Source organism: Polypterus senegalus, chromosome 5 (assembly GCF_016835505.1).
Source record: "Polypterus senegalus isolate Bchr_013 chromosome 5, ASM1683550v1, whole genome shotgun sequence".
Lineage (NCBI taxonomy): Eukaryota > Metazoa > Chordata > Cladistia > Polypteriformes > Polypteridae > Polypterus > Polypterus senegalus.
This window is the reverse complement of record NC_053158.1, coordinates 107,752,284-107,769,424: the sequence shown is the minus strand read 5'-3', so window position 1 is coordinate 107,769,424 and position 17,141 is coordinate 107,752,284. Positions and strand designations below refer to the sequence as shown.

The window sequence follows — 17,141 nt, the reverse complement described above, 5'->3', positions numbered from 1 at the left end:
GAATGTTGTTAGTGCATATGCCCCGCACGTTGGGTGTGAGATGGATGAGAAAGACAATTTCTGGAGTGAGTTGGATGAAGTGATGGACAGTGTACCCAAGGGACAGAGAGTAGTGATTTAAGCGGATTTCAATGGACATGTTGGTGAAGGGAACAGAGGGGATGAGGAGGTGATGGGAAGGTATGGTGTCAAGGAGAGTAATGAAGAAGGTCAGATGATAGTGGATTTTGCAAAAGGGGTGGACATGGCTGTGGTGAATACATATTTTAAGAAGAGGGAGAAACATAGGGTGACATACAAGAGTGGAGGAAGATGCACACAGGTAGATTATATCCTATGCAGGAGAGTCAATCTGAAGGAGATTGAAGACTGCAAAATGGTGGCAGGGGAAAGCATTGTTAGGCAGCATAGGATGGTGGTCTGTAGGATAAAGTTGGAAGAGGAGAGTGAGGGCAAAGCCAAGGATAAAATGCAGGAGGAATGGGGAAGTACAGGAAAGTATACAGAGGAAGACATTGGCGAAGAAGAAGTGGGATAGCCAGAGAGATGCAGAAAGTAGACAAGAGTACAAGGAGATAAGGTGTAAGGTTAAGAGAGAGGTGGAGACGGCTAAAGAAAAGGTGTATGATGAGAACGATGTGCAGCAGGTTAGGGTGATAAAGGATAAAGATGGAAACGTACTCACAAGTGAGAAGACTGTGTTGAGCAGATGGAAAGAGTTCTTTGAGAGGCTGATGAATGAAGAGAATGAGAGAGAGAGAGAGAGAGAGAGAGAAGGTTGGATGATGTGGAGATAGTGAATTAGGAAGTGCAATGGATTAGCTATTAGGAAGTAGGGACAGCTATGAAGAGGATGAAGAATGGTCCAGATGACATACTTGTGAAAGCAAGGAGGTGTTTAGGAGAGATGGCAGTGGAATTTTTAACCAGATTGTCTAATGGAATCTTGGAAAGTGAGAGGATGCCAGAGGAGTGGAGAAGAAATGTACTGGTACCAATTTTTAAGAGTAAGGGGGATGTGCAGAGCTGTAGTAAGTACAGAAGGATAAAATTGATGAGCCACAGCATGAAGTTATGGGAAAACGTACAGGAAGCTAGGTTAACAAGGGAGGTGATGATTAGTGAGCAGCAGTATGGTTTCATGCCAGGAAAGACCATCACAGATGCGATGTTTGCTCTGAGGGTGTTGATAGAGAAGTATAGAGAAGGCCAGATAGAGTTGAATTGTGTCTTTATGGACCTGGAGAAAGCTATGACAAGGTGCCTCAAGAAGAGTTGTGGTATTGTATGAGGAAGTCAGGAGTGGCAGAGAAGTATGTAAGAGTGGTACAGGATATGTACGAGGGAAGTGTGACAGTGGTGAGGTCTGTGGTGCGGTAGGAATGATGGCTGCACTCAGTGTGGTGGTGGGATTACATCAGGGATCAGCTCTGAGCCCTTTCTTATTTGTAATGGTAATGGACAGGTTGACAGACGAGATTAGACTGGAGTCCCTGTGGACTATGATGTTTGTTGATTACATCGTGATCTGTAGCGGGAATAGGGAGCAGGCTAAGAAGACCCTGGAGAGATGGAGATATGATCTAGAGAAGAGAGGAATGAAGGTCAGTAGGAAAACGACAGAATACATATGTTTAAATGAGAGGGAGGTCAGTGGAATGGTGAAGATGCAGGGAGTAGACTTAGAAAAGGAGAATGAGTTTAAATACTATCCACAGTACATAATAATGGGGATTGTGAAAGAGAGATGAAAAAGAAAATGCAGGCAGTGTGGAATGGGTGAAGAAGAGTGCCAGGAGTGTTTTGTGACAGACAAGTATCAGCAAAAGTGAAAAGGAAGGTCTACAGGATGGTAGTGAGACCAGCTATGTTATATGAGTTGGAGATGGTGACACTGACCAAAAAACAGGAGATAGAAATAGAGGTAGCATAGATAAAGGTGTTAAGATTTGCATTGAGTGTGACGAGGATGGACAGGATTAGAAATTAGTACTTTACAGGGACAGCTCAGGTTGGACGCTTTGGAGACAAAGTCAGAGTAGCAAGATTATGTTGGTTTGGACATGTGCAGAGTAGAGATGCTGGGTATATTTGGAAAAGGATGCTAAGGATTGAGCTGCCAGGCAAGTGGAAAAGAGGAAGGCATAAGAGAAGGTATATGGATGTGGTGAGAGAGGACATGCAGGTGATGGGTGTAACAGAGCAAGATGCAGAGGACAGAAAATATGGAAAAAGATGATCTCATGTGGCAACTCCTAATGGGAGCAGCCAAAAGAAGAAGATATTTAACTGTACTTCAAGGGATATTCAGTGTCTTGAATATTTTCTTGCATCCATCCCTGATATTTTCTACTTATTTCACATTTACACACAGTTGCTTGGAGTGTTCATTTGTAAAAATATTGTTTAGGTTTGGCCATAATACTGGCTCACCTCAAATTGGACCTTCCAGATACAGTTGCCTTTATACTAAAATCAATTGAGACCCCTTGACTACAGACAAGTAATATTCATTTAACTAATTTTGCAACTTCTTAAACCAATTGGGAAAACAGTAATGATTTAGGTGAGTCATATTAAAGGATTTGAGTACTTCTGCTATCAGATTTATATTTGTAATTAATTTAGACCTGTAGTCAATGTCAAAAAAGCTGAAGTAAATCCACTGTGCCTCAATGTATAACAATATAATGTGAAAACCTCCAAAGGGGTGAATACTTTTTAATCACTGTATAGTATATATATTTTTGGTTTACTGGGAGAAGGCAAGGATTGTTGCTTACAATGCCTCATTAGAAAGACAGATGCTTCCAACCATACAACTTCCTCAAAAGCAACTGATGTTTATGTAAAGGTGATCCCAGCAAAACAGGTGCAGCATCTTCTAGCTTAGCCCTTCAGAATCTGTCTTCATATTGTCAACCACACCTAACTCCATTACTCACATAAACATAAACTTAAATGTTTGCTGTATGATTCAGATATTTGTTAATTGCATTAAGAATCAAATATTTCATGAAAAAAATTTTGAAAATAGCATGTGTCATTATTTTACTGAGCTGAATCACAAAGGTTTTTATGCTCTTAAAATAAGAAAATAAATTATTACAAATAGCAGTATTTTAAATAAACTTACCAGCCCGGGAAACTTCGTCTTCTTGCATAGTCCATATTAAAAAAGGCAATGCGAAAAACACAATTAATGATCTTGGCAACCAGCAGTTCATTGTAGTGCAGAAACTGTTGAAACTCCCAATCTCTTCTTTACCCTAGAAAAAAAGAACCTATTATTTTACGTTTTTTAACAGATTAATTATATTTATCAGAGGAAGCAAATAATACACAACATAGCTGTAAAGGATGTTTATAACTAATTGCAAATCAAAACACAAGGTCTTTACTTAACATTCTTGTTGAAGTTGTTTAAGCTTAAGCCTCATCAAAGAAATGAGCTATTCTTTACACTGTAAAATACAATTCCTCCTACTTTGTATCTATTAACTTTTAAACTTTTTATTGTTTATTTTATTTTCCAGCTAATGTTTTAATGAACTGTACATATCCATTGTTACAAAAATATATGCATTCCTTTTAATTTGTACTATAATCTTATCGGTTACGGCCATAGTTCAACAAATAAATTAATGGACACATGTTGCTGAGCTCAATTCACTGTATATTAATCAGTTTGAAACTACTTTATTTTCCAGTCTGTTCAAACAAATCTGTGTCTTTATGCATACTTGTTATGTACTTAGGAATTTCTAAAGTTTGTTTTTGAGTTTTGGCTTAGATCATGTCATAGGCCTCTGTGCCTGCACTCAGTGAAGAGCACTATACAAAAATATATAAAAATAAACTGAACTGAATTAAATAATTGAGTCAATTGCACTCTAAATTGCCATGTGAATGCTCTCACTGTTAAATTATGTAAGGCATTACAAATCAATACACAGTTATAAATTAGACATACAGTGATCCCTTGCTGTATCGCGCTTTGACTTTCGCGGTTTTGCTCTATCGCGGATTTTATATGTAAGCATATGTAAATGTATATTATGGATTTTTCGGATTCAGGATTTCTGCGGACAATGGGTCTTTTAATTTATGGTACATGCTTCTTCAGTTTGTTTGCCCAGTTGATTTCATACAAGGGACGCTATTGGCGGATGGCTTAGAAGCTACCCAATCAGAGCACGTATTACATATTAACTAAAACTCCTCAATGCTATAACATATGCCTTCTGCGCGGTGCTCGATTGTTTGCTTGTCTCTGCCTCTATCTCACCCTCTCTGACATTCTCTGCGCCTGACGGAGGGGGTGTGAGCAGAGGTGCTGCTTGCATAGAAGCTGTTTGGCTAGTGGATACGGACGATCCTCTAAGAAATGCCGCTTTATCGAGGTGCGTCCAAAAGCACACTTATTGATTTTTTGATTGTTTGCTTTAATCTCGCGCTCGCTCTCTCTCTCTCTCTTTGACGTTCTCTGCGCTTGACGGAGGAGATGTGAGCAGAGGGGCTTTTTGCACAGAGGCTGTTTGCTTAGAAGATAGGGATGCTCCTGTAAAAAATGCTGAAAGGCTACCTTCGCATTGATCCCTTCATTGCCGCTGCTTTATCGCGGTGCTTGCATACTTAAAAGCGCAACAGCCCTATTGATTTTTCATTGTTTACTTTACTCTCTCTCTGACATTCTCCGCTCCTTACGCGCACTTTGAAGAGGAAGATATGTTTGCATTCTTTTAATTGTGAGAAAGAACTGTCATCTCTGTCTTGTCATGGAGCACAGTTTAAACTTTTGACTAAAGGGTGTTATTTCATGTCTAGAGGGCTCTAATAATGTTAAAAAACATATTTAGAAGGTCGTAAACAGGTTTTCTGTGCTCTAACTGCGAAAATATTAGATTTATAAATAAAGAATCCTACTTCGTGGAAATTCATTTATCTGTCCGGAGCGGATTAACCGCGATAAACAAGGGTTTATTGTATAACTGTGCGGAGAATATTTATAAACAGTGTGGGAGAGTTTCTAAGGGCTTAAAATATATAAAAATGATCATACAAACATATGGTTTCTACTTCGCGGATTTTCACCTATCGCGGGGGTTCTGGAACGCAACCCCCGCGATCGAGGAGGGATTACTGTATATCTATTTGCAACAGTCAACTTCTATTTTATTAAAACACCATGATATTTCTCATTTCACTATTGAAAAGTCATGATAAACACTATTCCTGTTTAATAAAACCCTTGTGTGCGTCCAGTGTCCGTGTGTGTCTTCTGGTGAAGATGCGCATGCGCGGGGCCACACTGCACGTGTTCAGTCTCTTCCTGTGTATTCCCTGTGCAGACAGAGAGACAGACACACACACAGGCGTGCATGAGTCACACACACACACACACACACACACACACAGGCGGGCACGAGTCACGCACACACACAGGCGCGTGCGAGTCACACACACACACACAGGCGCCCGAGTCACACACACACACACGCGACACACACACACACAGGCACGCGCGACTGACAAACAGACACACACACAGGCGAGAGACAGACAGACACACACAGACACAGAGGCATGCGCTTAAGAGACACACATGCGAGAGACACACACAAAGACGCGCAAGAGAGAAACACACACACAGGCGCGCGCGTGCATTGTTGCAATGTTACTTTTCTTGGTTGTTTATTAAATTACAGATTTTTCAAATGTTCATTTTTTCCCCTGTGCTTAAAACTCATTAAAAAAGAGTTTTTAGCGGCGGTCATAAGGCTATAGCAAATTCTTGCAGTGTTAGTTTTCTCTGTTGTTCAAGATTTTCTTAATATTATTCAATGTTTTTACATTTAGTTTACTATTACGCTGTGCTTTCTATGGTATAGTTAACTATATTTGTGCTTAAAACTTAAAAAATGTATATATTTACATACAGTTCATACGGTCTGGAACGGATGAATTGTATTTACATACAATCCTATGGGGGAAATTACTTCGGTTCACGACCAAATCGGGTTACAACCAGAGTTTTGGAACAAATTATGGTCATGAACCGAGGTTCCACTGTATTACTGTCAGACAAAATTACAGGCATTTCACGGAAATACAAACCAGTATTACTGAGAGAGAAAATTAAAGGCACACAATACAGTGACACATATTACAGCCACATACAAGGTCCCTTGCCATTTAATATAGACTGTTCATACAAATGTTTATGCACTACTGTTCTAGCGCCCGTTATTTTAACAGGCTTAATGTCTAGTAAGAACATAAGTATGTTTGAATGGGACCAGGAAATTCAATTCCACCAAGGTTATCAATTTTAATTAACCGAAAATGTCAAAAATAGTACCATATATGTATGTTTTTTGATAGTATATTCCATGCTTCTATAGGTCTTGGATTGACATGAAACTTACTTATACTCTTCATAAAAGGAGTATTAGAAGAGAGAGTATTTGCAATGAAAATACATATTTTTTGTAAACTCATTAACATTTGAACATTGTAAAAAAAAGCAGTTTTGTAATTTTCAGATATCAACATACCTAATGGGGCAGTTTATACAAGTAGGCAATTTCTATCAGATGTCTGTATACAGTAAGTAAAACTCCCATGTTAATAAACTGAAGACATGCAGAAAATAAATTAATTTTACTTAATGTGGGATTCTGTCTAGCTATTCCACAAGATATGAAAGCTTTCTTGAATACTGGACAACTACCACACTGAATGCAATCTTAGGGTTCTGAAAAGTTCTTTCTGTTTAGTTATTATTTATTTATTTATTTATTTGTGTTGTATAGATGTGTACATTTAATTGAGAAAGGGAAATATCAAAAAGGACTGAATGTATCAAAAGCAGGAAAATAAACTGAGTATCATAAATAATGTAATGAGTTATTATAGTGTTTTAACAGGAGGATTTATAGTCACAAAGAAAAAACTTTACAGTACAGCCCTAATTGTATTTTTAAATGTTTTCCAGGTATAAAGTATCAACAAAGTACAACTTGTTCAGTACGCTGCTTCCTGATTTTTGACTGGAACAAATCACTGTGATCATATTACCCTTTAATTTGCTTGTTTACATTGGCCCCCTATCAGATATCTAATCATGCTCAAAATTTTGGTAGTGAGGTATATACTGTAGCTATTACTCTGAGACTAAAACATTTCTTTAAGCTTCTTACACGATATAATTCCACTGAGGTCTTCTGTCAAACCAATTCTCACTTTTGCAAACCCCCCGCTATGTAACTATTGGTGTGTGTTCATTCAGCTTTGCAGCGCCTACTATGTGTGACTCTCTTCCCAGTTTTATTCATAACACTCAATCTATTCTGGCATTCAGATCCAGGCTGAAAGACCACCTCTTTCTTCTGGCCTTAAACTGCCATCCCATCGTTTATGAGGGTAAACTAAATAGGCTTCATTTTAGTAGTGTCTGTATTAAACAGAACACTGTTAACTTATTCTGATAGTCATGAAAGGTCTGTCCACAGTTTGTCAATTTTATTCTTTAGCGTTACTTTTTCAGGGACATCTTACAGTCATACAATAACTTACTCATGGTTATACCATATATACAACCATGCTGTTGTTATGGTGCATAAAGTAAAATATACTTCCTTCAGCTCAAAACCATGTAGGCTCTTGTCTTTTCAGGAGCAGGTTTTCACATACTACAAGAACAACATACACTGGTGAATTTGATGGAATGAAAGGATTGTAGAAACTATGTTGGGCACTTGGGTGGGATTTTAAAGAAAGATTCTAGTGTCATTTGCCATATAAGCCAGGCACATTGATATACATATTTTCTGAGATTTAAAAAAATCACAAAAAAGCTCATTGTACAGTGCCAGAGAGCTCACATTAATGGTACCACACCAAAGCTAATGGTTCCCTTTGTGTTCTAGAAACATTGATACTAACAGGCTTCAGAAAACTGAAATACATGTTTGAGGTGCAACGAGAGCAATGAACTTTTTCATCTTGTCAAAGTACTCCTTCAATTACTAAGAAAAGCATGTTTGGATAGGGTGGGTTCCCACAGCTGGCTCTGTTTGTTTTACTTCTTTTTTAAGAACCTTATTATTTCTAAAAATTAAAAACTTTGCTCAGGAAGCAACTAAGTAGAAGGTTGTACAGTATATGGTTTAGAAAATGAAAAAAGAAAAGTTAGTTAATGTTTTTGCTTAAATCAAAAACATTTTCTCCATGAAGCAGTTACAGAGTCAGCCAGCATTTCTTCAGATAATATACCCAAAGGTTATCAGCTTCATTAGGTTTTATGACAAACTGTATAATCTGAGATCCTGATGAACATTAAAAATGTGCTATTAGTCAAAATACATGTATATATTGCTCAAAAAAATTAAAGGAACACTTTTTAATCAGAGTATAGCATCAAGTCAATAAAACTTCTGGGATGTTGATCTAGTCAGTTAAGTAGCAGAGGGAGCTATGAATCATTTTCAGCTGCCTTGCTGTTAATGAAATTAACAACAGGTGCACTAGAGGGGCAACAATGCGACAACCCCCAAAACAGGACTTAACAGGTGGAGGCCACTGACATTTTTCCCTCCTCATCTTTTCTGACTGTTTTTTCACCAGTTTTGCATTTGGCTATGGTCAGTGTCACTACTGGTAGCATGAGGCGATACCTGGACCCTACAGAGGTTGCACAGGTAGTCCAGCTTCTCCAGGATGGCACATCAATATGTGCCATAGCCAGAAGGTTTGCTGTGTCTCCAAGCACAGTCTCAAGGGCATGGAGGAGATTCTAGGAGACAGGTAGTTACTCTAGGAGAGCTGGACAGGGTCGTAGAAGGTCCTTAACCCATCAGCAGGACCGGTATCTGCTCCCTTGGGCAAGAAGGAACAGGATGAGCACTGCCAGAGCCATACAACATCACCTCCAGTAGGCCACTGGTGTGAATGTCTCTGACCAAACAATCAGAAACAGACATCATGAGGGCCCAACATCCTCTAGTGGACCCTGTGCTACCTGCCAGGCACCATGGAGCTTGATTGGCATTTGCCATAGAATACCAGAATTGGCAGGTCCACGACTGGCGCCCTGTACTTTTCAGAGATGTGACAGAAGTGAATGGGTCTGGAGAAGCTGTGGAGAACATTATGATGCCTGTAACATAGTTTAGCGTAGTTTGCATAGTTTGGTGGTGGGTCAGTGATGTCCTGGGGAGGCTTATCCATGGAGGGACGCACGGACCTCTACAGGCTAGACAACGGCACCTTAACTGCCATTAGGTATCGGGATGAAATCCTTGGACCCATTGTCAGACCCTATGCTGGTGCAGTGGGTCCTGGGTTCCTCTTGGTGCAAGACAATGCCCGGCCTCATGTGGTGAGAGTATGCAGACAGTTCCTAGAGGATGAAGGAATTGATACCAAGTGACTGGCCTTCACACTTGCCTAACCTAAATCCAACAGAACACCTCTGGGACATTATGTTTTGGTCCACCCAACGCCTCCAGGTTGCACCTCAGAGTGTCCAGGAGCTCAGTGATGCCCTGGTCTAGATCTGGGAGGAAATCCCCCAGGACACCATTCGTCATCTCATTAGGAGCATGCCCCGACGTTTTCAGGCATGTACACAAGTACATGGGGGCCATAAAAACTACGGAGTATGAGTTTGAGTTGCTGCAACGAAATGTCGGCAAAATGGACTCTCCTGCTGCATCATTTTTTCAATTTGATTTTTGGGGTGTCTTTGAATTCAGCTCTGTGTAGGGTGGTTATTTTCATTTCCATCAAACGATGTGGCATCCTTTCATTTCTAACAAATTACCCAGTCCATATCAGTATAGCTATCCAGCATGTTTTTTTTCCTATTGAGATCTGATGTGTTTTCAAATTGTTCCTTTCATTTTTTGAGCATTTTACATATAGCCAGTCTAATTATCCCAAGTTTTACTCTTACTTACTAAACCATTATTACTTACTATTTTATTCAAGCTCCATTGGGAGTCAAGGAGAATAAGCCCTACCAGAAGACAGTGAAAAATAATCAGTACAGGCTTATGAACACAATACAACAAAATGCTTCTAGCATAAATTGATGGCTTTTAAAATGATAATAATCTGACTGAAGTGACAAAAAGCACAACCAAAGCCTACCACAGAATATATAAAAACTGTAATTGTATTTTTCAGAGTAACAAAACATAAATTGATTTGCAGCAACAGAGAATATACAAATAATGTTTATATAATGCAAATAGTGCAGTGGGTAGCGTTGCTGCCTCGCAGTTAGGAGACCCGGGTTCACTTCCCGGGTTCTCCCCGTGTCTGCGTGGGTTTTCTCTGATAGATAGATAGATAGATACTTTATTAATCCCAAGGGGAAATTCACATAATTTGGATGCTCTGGTTTCCTCCCACAGTCCAAAGACATGCCGGTTAGGTGCACTGGCGATCCTAAATTGTCCCTAGTGTGTGCTGTGTGTGTGTGTGCACGCACCTTCTGCCTTGCGCCCTGTGTTGGCTGGGATTGGCTCTAGTAGACCCCCGTGACCCTGTAGTTAGGATATAGCGGGTTGGATAATGGATGGATGTATTATGCAAATAAAAAAATCTACTGCCAACCAATTTAAGTTAATCTTTTATCAGTGTTATTTACAAGAGACTTGAATGTGCCCTACAATATGATCTTCCTATCTTTTAAACGTTCCACACCAGTAATTTTTTTAAGATTTATTCCTCAGTTATCCATTTTTTAAAACTATTTCTTCCCTTACATGATTGCACTGAACCTATGTCTATCATGGCAACATCAAAGCTGAAACCAAGGCATTCCCCTACAGAGCACACAAATGCACACTCATTCATGTTGCGCCATTCTAGAGTCACAAATTACTCTTAAATACATCTTCAGCAGGGGTGTAGAAATTGAAGTAGACAGAGAAAAACCAAGACTCGTGGAGAATTTCCAAATCCAACACAGTGACAGAGATAGAAGTTAATTCTAATCTCCGGGGTGGAGAGGTAATGATTCTCAGTAGTTCTCGCATTGCCTCTTATCTATACTAATAAAAGGCAAAGCCCTCACTGACTGACTGACTCACTCACTCACTCATCACTAATTCTCCAACTTCCCATGTAGGTAGAAGGCTGAAATTTGGGAGACTTATTCCTTACAGCTTACTTACAAAACACGTAACGGTCATAACGGTCGATAACGGTCGACAACGTCCGCCATGTTGAACTTTCTTATTTATGGCTCCATCTTCACGAAATTTGGTAGGCGGCTTCCCTGCGCTAACTGAAACCGATGTACGTACTTATTTCGGTGGTATGACGCCACTGTCGGCTGCTATATTGAACTTTCCAACGTCACTAATTCTCCAACTTCCCGTGTAGGTAGAAGGCTGAAATTTGGCAGGCTCGTTCCTTACAGCTTACTTACAAAAGTTAAGCAGGTTTCATCTCGAAATTCTATGCATGTGTCATAACGGTCAACAACGTCCGCCATGTTGAACTTTCTTATTTATGGCCCCATCTTCATGAAATTTGGTAGGCTGCTTCCCTGCGCTAACCGAAACCAATGTACGTACTTATTTCAGTGGTATGACGCCACTGTCAGCCATATTGTACTTTCCAGCGTCGCTAATTCTCCAACTTCCCGTGTAGGTAGAAGGCTGAAATTTGGCAGGCTCATTCCTTACAGCTTACTTACAAAAGTTAAGCAGGTTTCATTTCGAAATTCTACGCGTAACGGTCATAATGGTCGACAACGTCCGCCATTTTGAACTTTTTATTTATGGCCCCATCTTCACGAAATCTGGTAGGCGGCTTCCCTGCGCTAACCGAAACCAATGTACGTACTTATTTCAGTGGTATGATGCCACTGTCAGCCAACATATTGAACTTTTTAACGGTCTTTGTTACTTATGGGCCCATCTTCAAGAAATTTGGTACGCGGGTTCCCAACGCTAACTGAATCCTACTTACGTACATATATATGTCCATAGCCTGCAGCTCAGTCACCGTGTGAGGCGACATTAGGTCCACCATCCCAATGCCTCCCACGTTGTTGGCTGCCTGCCTATATAAGGCCGTCCGTCGCTCCAGTCTCTACATTCCCTTCCTTGCTTCGCCACGGGATTCACATCTCCCTGCTGATAACTACAGCCTTTTTATTTAATCCACGGCTTCTCTGCTGTTTTATTGTTCGTTTATTATGATTATAGTTATTATGTAGGTATTTTAGACTTACTTTACATTGTTCAGGTACCTATTTCCTTTATCATTCCAACCGTACCCCCATTAACATGTCTATCGAGGTGATCACCATCGATCAAAGAACTGTCACTTACCGAGTGGTTTCCATGCCCGTAGATGGCACCTACCTTTTCCATTCTCTTTGTTACATATTGCACGGCCATATCAGGCTCACTCTTGATATCCGGAGGAACATTGTGTCTTATGTATTGAATGACTGGGACAGGTGCAAGGTGTGGACTGATGATGGTACAGGAGATAATTATACTACACAGGAGCACTATAAAAGTGAAATGCTTAAGCCCTTCACCTATGGTTCTGTATGTGAGTTGATGGCTTCCGCTGAATTATTCGGTTGTCGCTTTTAAGTGTACCGAAATGGCCAAATATTTTACACCTTTCGACAACCGCCAATGCCTCTTAAACATCTTAGATTCACAGGTGACGATTTGAGTTTGTTGCAATTGGAAGGATAATTTGTATTGGTGTATTGTGGTTGGTAATTCTTTAAAAGGTGTTGGAAACCAAAAAATAAAATCCCTTATTTGGGCCTGGAATTGTGCTTGGACATTACTGTGCCTGCGGTTTGGGGCTTAATTGGCGTAGTTGTGAGGATTTCCTGGACCGTTGATTGGCAGGGTCCTGGAAAAAATTGTAACCAAAATCCAGACCTTAAACCCACACATCCACCACTGACACCTGGAACCAGAGATGGGGCGAAGAACTACCAGAAAAGCCATTAGATGGGAAAACAACAGAGACAGTGCAATGGGGCTCCATACAATATTGAAAGGAACTGAGTATCACTTGCTCCTACAGGACAAATGGATGTCAAGGAGAAACAGACCTCCCTGCTTTAATGAAGGTAAAATGGGGAGTCTACCCAAAATGAATGACTCACCCAACAAATTAGAGGCAACTAATCAGGAACACCTGCTAAGGTTGGGTGACTTCATGCACCTGTCTACTTTAGCCACATCAGTTGACGACATTCCAGAGTAGGGTGATGCACAAAAAAAAAAGGTATCAGCGAGAGTAGACTCTATCCCAGTGATGGTAAACCTTTTAGGCTGAGGGTATCAAAAATTCTGAAAATGCCTAACTTGACTCTGCTGTTGTGTTACCCAACCCCCAAAACAACAGAGAAACAATTCTTTATATATATTATAAAAATACAGCCATATTTTGTGTGGTGCTATATATTACAAAGTAAAAGTCCTGTTATTCTAGCAACTTTCTAAGTTGATAACAGTAATGTTATACAGTATTTATGTGCCCATCTTGGGCCTTTGTCCCCCATTAGGCTTTGTCCAGATTTCTCTTTATTTATTAATTTTATTGTAATCATTCCATATAAATCAATCAATTTTTACAAAAAGTAGGATTGAGAACAAGTCGACCCCCACCCCTGAGAGAAAGAGCATGGCCAACGGAGTAAAACGTAAGGCTTGTAAACATACCTAAATTGTGTTAAAGTGTGATAAGCCAATAGAGATTAATGGAGAAGAAAAAGAAATGCAGAAATAATTGCTTCCTCTGTGCTTTAAGAGCTTTTCTAAAATATTACAGATTAGATCCTGCCATGTTTTGAAAATTCTGTACAGATCCTCCTCTAACTGAGTATTTGATTTTTTCCAATTTCAAATAGTATAAAACATCGGTTTCCCACTGACTTAAAACAGGCGAGTTAGGATTCTTCCAGTTTAGCAAAATAAGTCTGCGTGCCAGTGTAGTGAATGCAATCACAGTTTGTTTTTCCTTCTCCACTTTAAACCCATCTGGAAGAACCCCAAACACAGCTGTTAATGGGTTAGGAGGGATTGTGAGACCAAGGCTGTCTGAAAGGTAATTAAAAATTTTGGCCCAGAATGATGTTAATTTGGTGCACAACCAAAACATGTGACCCAGTGAGGCTGGGACTTGATTGCAGCGTTCGTAGGTTGGATCTTGCCCTGGAAACATTTTGGAGAGTTTTAGGCGAGACAGATGTGCTTGATATATAATTTTGAGTTGAATAATTGTATGCTTTGCGCATATGGAGCTCGAGTGAATTCTCTGCATTGCTACTTTCCACTCCTTTTCTGATATATTGATTAAGAGATCTTTTTCCCAGTGTCCTCTTGGATCTTTGAAAGGGAGGGACTGTAAAATAATTTTATATATTGCAGAGATGGTGTCTGAGTCCTTGAAATTGAGCAATATTTTTTCCAGCATGGACGAGGGTGCAAGATGAGGAAAATCGGGCAGGTTCTGTTTAACAAAGTTCCTAATTTGAAGATAGTGAAAGAAATGTGTAGCTGGAATGTTAAATTTGGAATGTAATTGTTCATAGGATGCAAAGATGTTGTCTATATAAAGATCTCTAAGCAAGTTAATCCCAAATTTTTTCCAGATATTAAAACTGCATATGTTTGTGAAGGTTGAAAGAGGTGGTTCTCTTGCAGAGGTGCCACAGATAAAAGCTTCTCCATCTTAAAATGCTTTCTACATTGGTTCCATATTCTGAGTGAGTGAAGCACAATTGGGTTATTAGTATATTGCTGATAACTTGCATTTATTGGGGCACAGAGCAGGGAATATAAAAAAGTACTGCAGGATTTTACTTCTATTGTGGACCAGGCCTGTGTATGTTCATCTATTTGTGTCCAGGTTTTATAGCTTGTATGTTTGCTGCCCAGTAATAAAACTGAAATTAGGTAGAGCCATGCCACCTTCTGCCTTTGTCTTTGTAGGGTCGCTCTTTGGATACATGGATGTTTTGAGTTCCAAATAAATGAGGTTATTGTTGAATCTAATTGCTTAAAAATGATTTATTGATGTATATTGGAATGTTTTGAAATAAAAAAGAAGCTTAGGAAGAATATTCATCTTAACAGTGTTAATTCTTCCAGCTAGAGTGAGATGAAGGGTTGACCATCTATGCAAGTCTTGCTTAATTTTTTCCATGCAGACGGCAAAATTTTGTTGATAAAGAGCTTTATGTTTACTTGTGATGTTTACCCCTAGGTATTTAAACTGTTCTGCAATGATAAAAGGTAGGGTGTCTAATCTAATATTATATGCTTGAGAATTCACTGGAAAGAGTACACTTTTATTCAGATTAATTCTGAGACCAGAGATCTTTTGAAATTCTGTGAGTGCTGTTAAGACTGCAGGCACAGAATTTTGTGGTCTGATATATACAGTACCATATCATCTGCATATAGAGAAATTTTCTGTTCCAGTCCTTCTCTGATAATCCCCTTTATATCTGATCTGTATTACGACAGTGAACTACCAGTGGTTCAATGGCGATTGGAAATAGCAGCAGTAACAAGGGGCATCCTGGTCTGGTACCACGTTCTAGTTTAAAGTAGTCTGAACAAATATTGTTGATACAAACAATTCTGGATTGGTATACAGTAGTTTGATCCATGCACAAATGTTCAGGCCAAACCCAAATTTCTCCAATGTAGTAAAAAGGTATTTCCATTCAATCATGTCAAATGCTTTTTCTGCATCCAATGATAATAATATTTCTGGGGTGTTTGACTTAGTTGGTGAGTATATTACATTAAACAGGTGTCGAAGATTGGAAGATAAGTGTCGACCCTTGATAAATCCAGTTTGATCTTGTGATATTACCGAAGGGAGCACTTTCTCCATCCTTCTAGCTATGATTTTTGAGAGTATCTTAACGTCATTATTCAAAAGTGAAATTGGTCTGTATGATGCACATTGTAATAAGTCCTTATTTTGTTTAGGAAAAACAATGATTAATAATTGGCAAAAAGTTTGAGGAAGAGTTTGATTGTCTCTAGCTTCCGTAAATGTTGCTAATAGGAGGGGAGCTATCTGAGCGGAGAATTTCTTATAAAATACTGCAGGGTAGCCATCAGGGCCTGCTGCTTTCCCGGCTTGAAGTGACTTTATAGCATCTAGTATTTCTGATAACGGCGGAGGTTTATCCAGTTCCTCCACACTAAAAGTATCTATTTGTGGTATCTGTAATGTATCCATAAATGTATTAGTGTGTGTGCTAGGCTTTGTCCTGATTTCTTATGCTATGAGGTTGATAGGTATGGAAGGAAATGTCCCAGATTCTGAAGATGGAAGGTAAAAAAGATAAGCCTTATTACACTTTCCTATCGCTGCTGTCCACAAAGCAAACCATAAAGCTTTTATGCCGCTTATTCTCACAGTGATGAATAACATGGAAAATAAGCCAGTTTTAGGGAGGATTAAGAGGAACAGTTGAGAAAAATGTAAAACAGCACATGCTTAGAAATGCATACTGCTTGCTCTTTGCAGAAGTGTAACCAAGAAGAGAAAACAATCTCAGTACTGCCATTTCCAGACTCTAAGACCAGGTTTATACTTCATGTGACGCAACGCAAAGCATGCTCCAGTGGATGCTACTGCTACACAAGCATTGTACTGTTTATACATGCGCGTGTACTTTGCGTACATCTGGAAGATAGGTGGCAGTGCGAGATATCATCACGGTGAGAAAATGTTCGGCTTCACTGCATTGTGAATTGCCTGAAACATCCATTAAATTCCAAGGACACCTTGCCACAATATCTCTGAAAAGGGTGGTTAAAGATTACATCCATCAACCTAGGTATGCGCCCATTCCATTAAGCATGGGGCGCGAGACAGAAACAAAATCCCTAGACGGAGCATCAGTTCATCGCAAGCTGAACACAAGCATACAAATACACTAGAGTCATCCAAATTCCCAAACTTTCATGCCTTTGGAAGGAAACCAGAACACACTGTGAAAACCCACCAGGAAAACATGCAAACTCCAGGTAGAAAACACTAGGGATGTGACTCTACTACTGCTCTGCCACCATGCCGGCCCCACACGTGTAATTATTAACAGTATTCATTATTTAAAT

General features: G+C 39.5%; 1 protein-coding gene across 1 annotated transcript in view; it reads right to left on the bottom strand.

Annotated features, from left to right (window-relative positions):
* Positions 1–17,141, bottom strand: part of LOC120529425 (collagen alpha-1(XXI) chain-like) — a 260,096-nt gene that overhangs the window by 230,161 nt on the left and 12,794 nt on the right. Inside the window, exon 2 of the mRNA XM_039753207.1 lies at positions 3,137–3,269. Within this exon, the coding sequence (XP_039609141.1) occupies positions 3,137–3,227 (91 nt within the window). The 5' untranslated portion in view covers positions 3,228–3,269. The remainder of the gene's footprint in view (positions 1–3,136; positions 3,270–17,141) is intronic.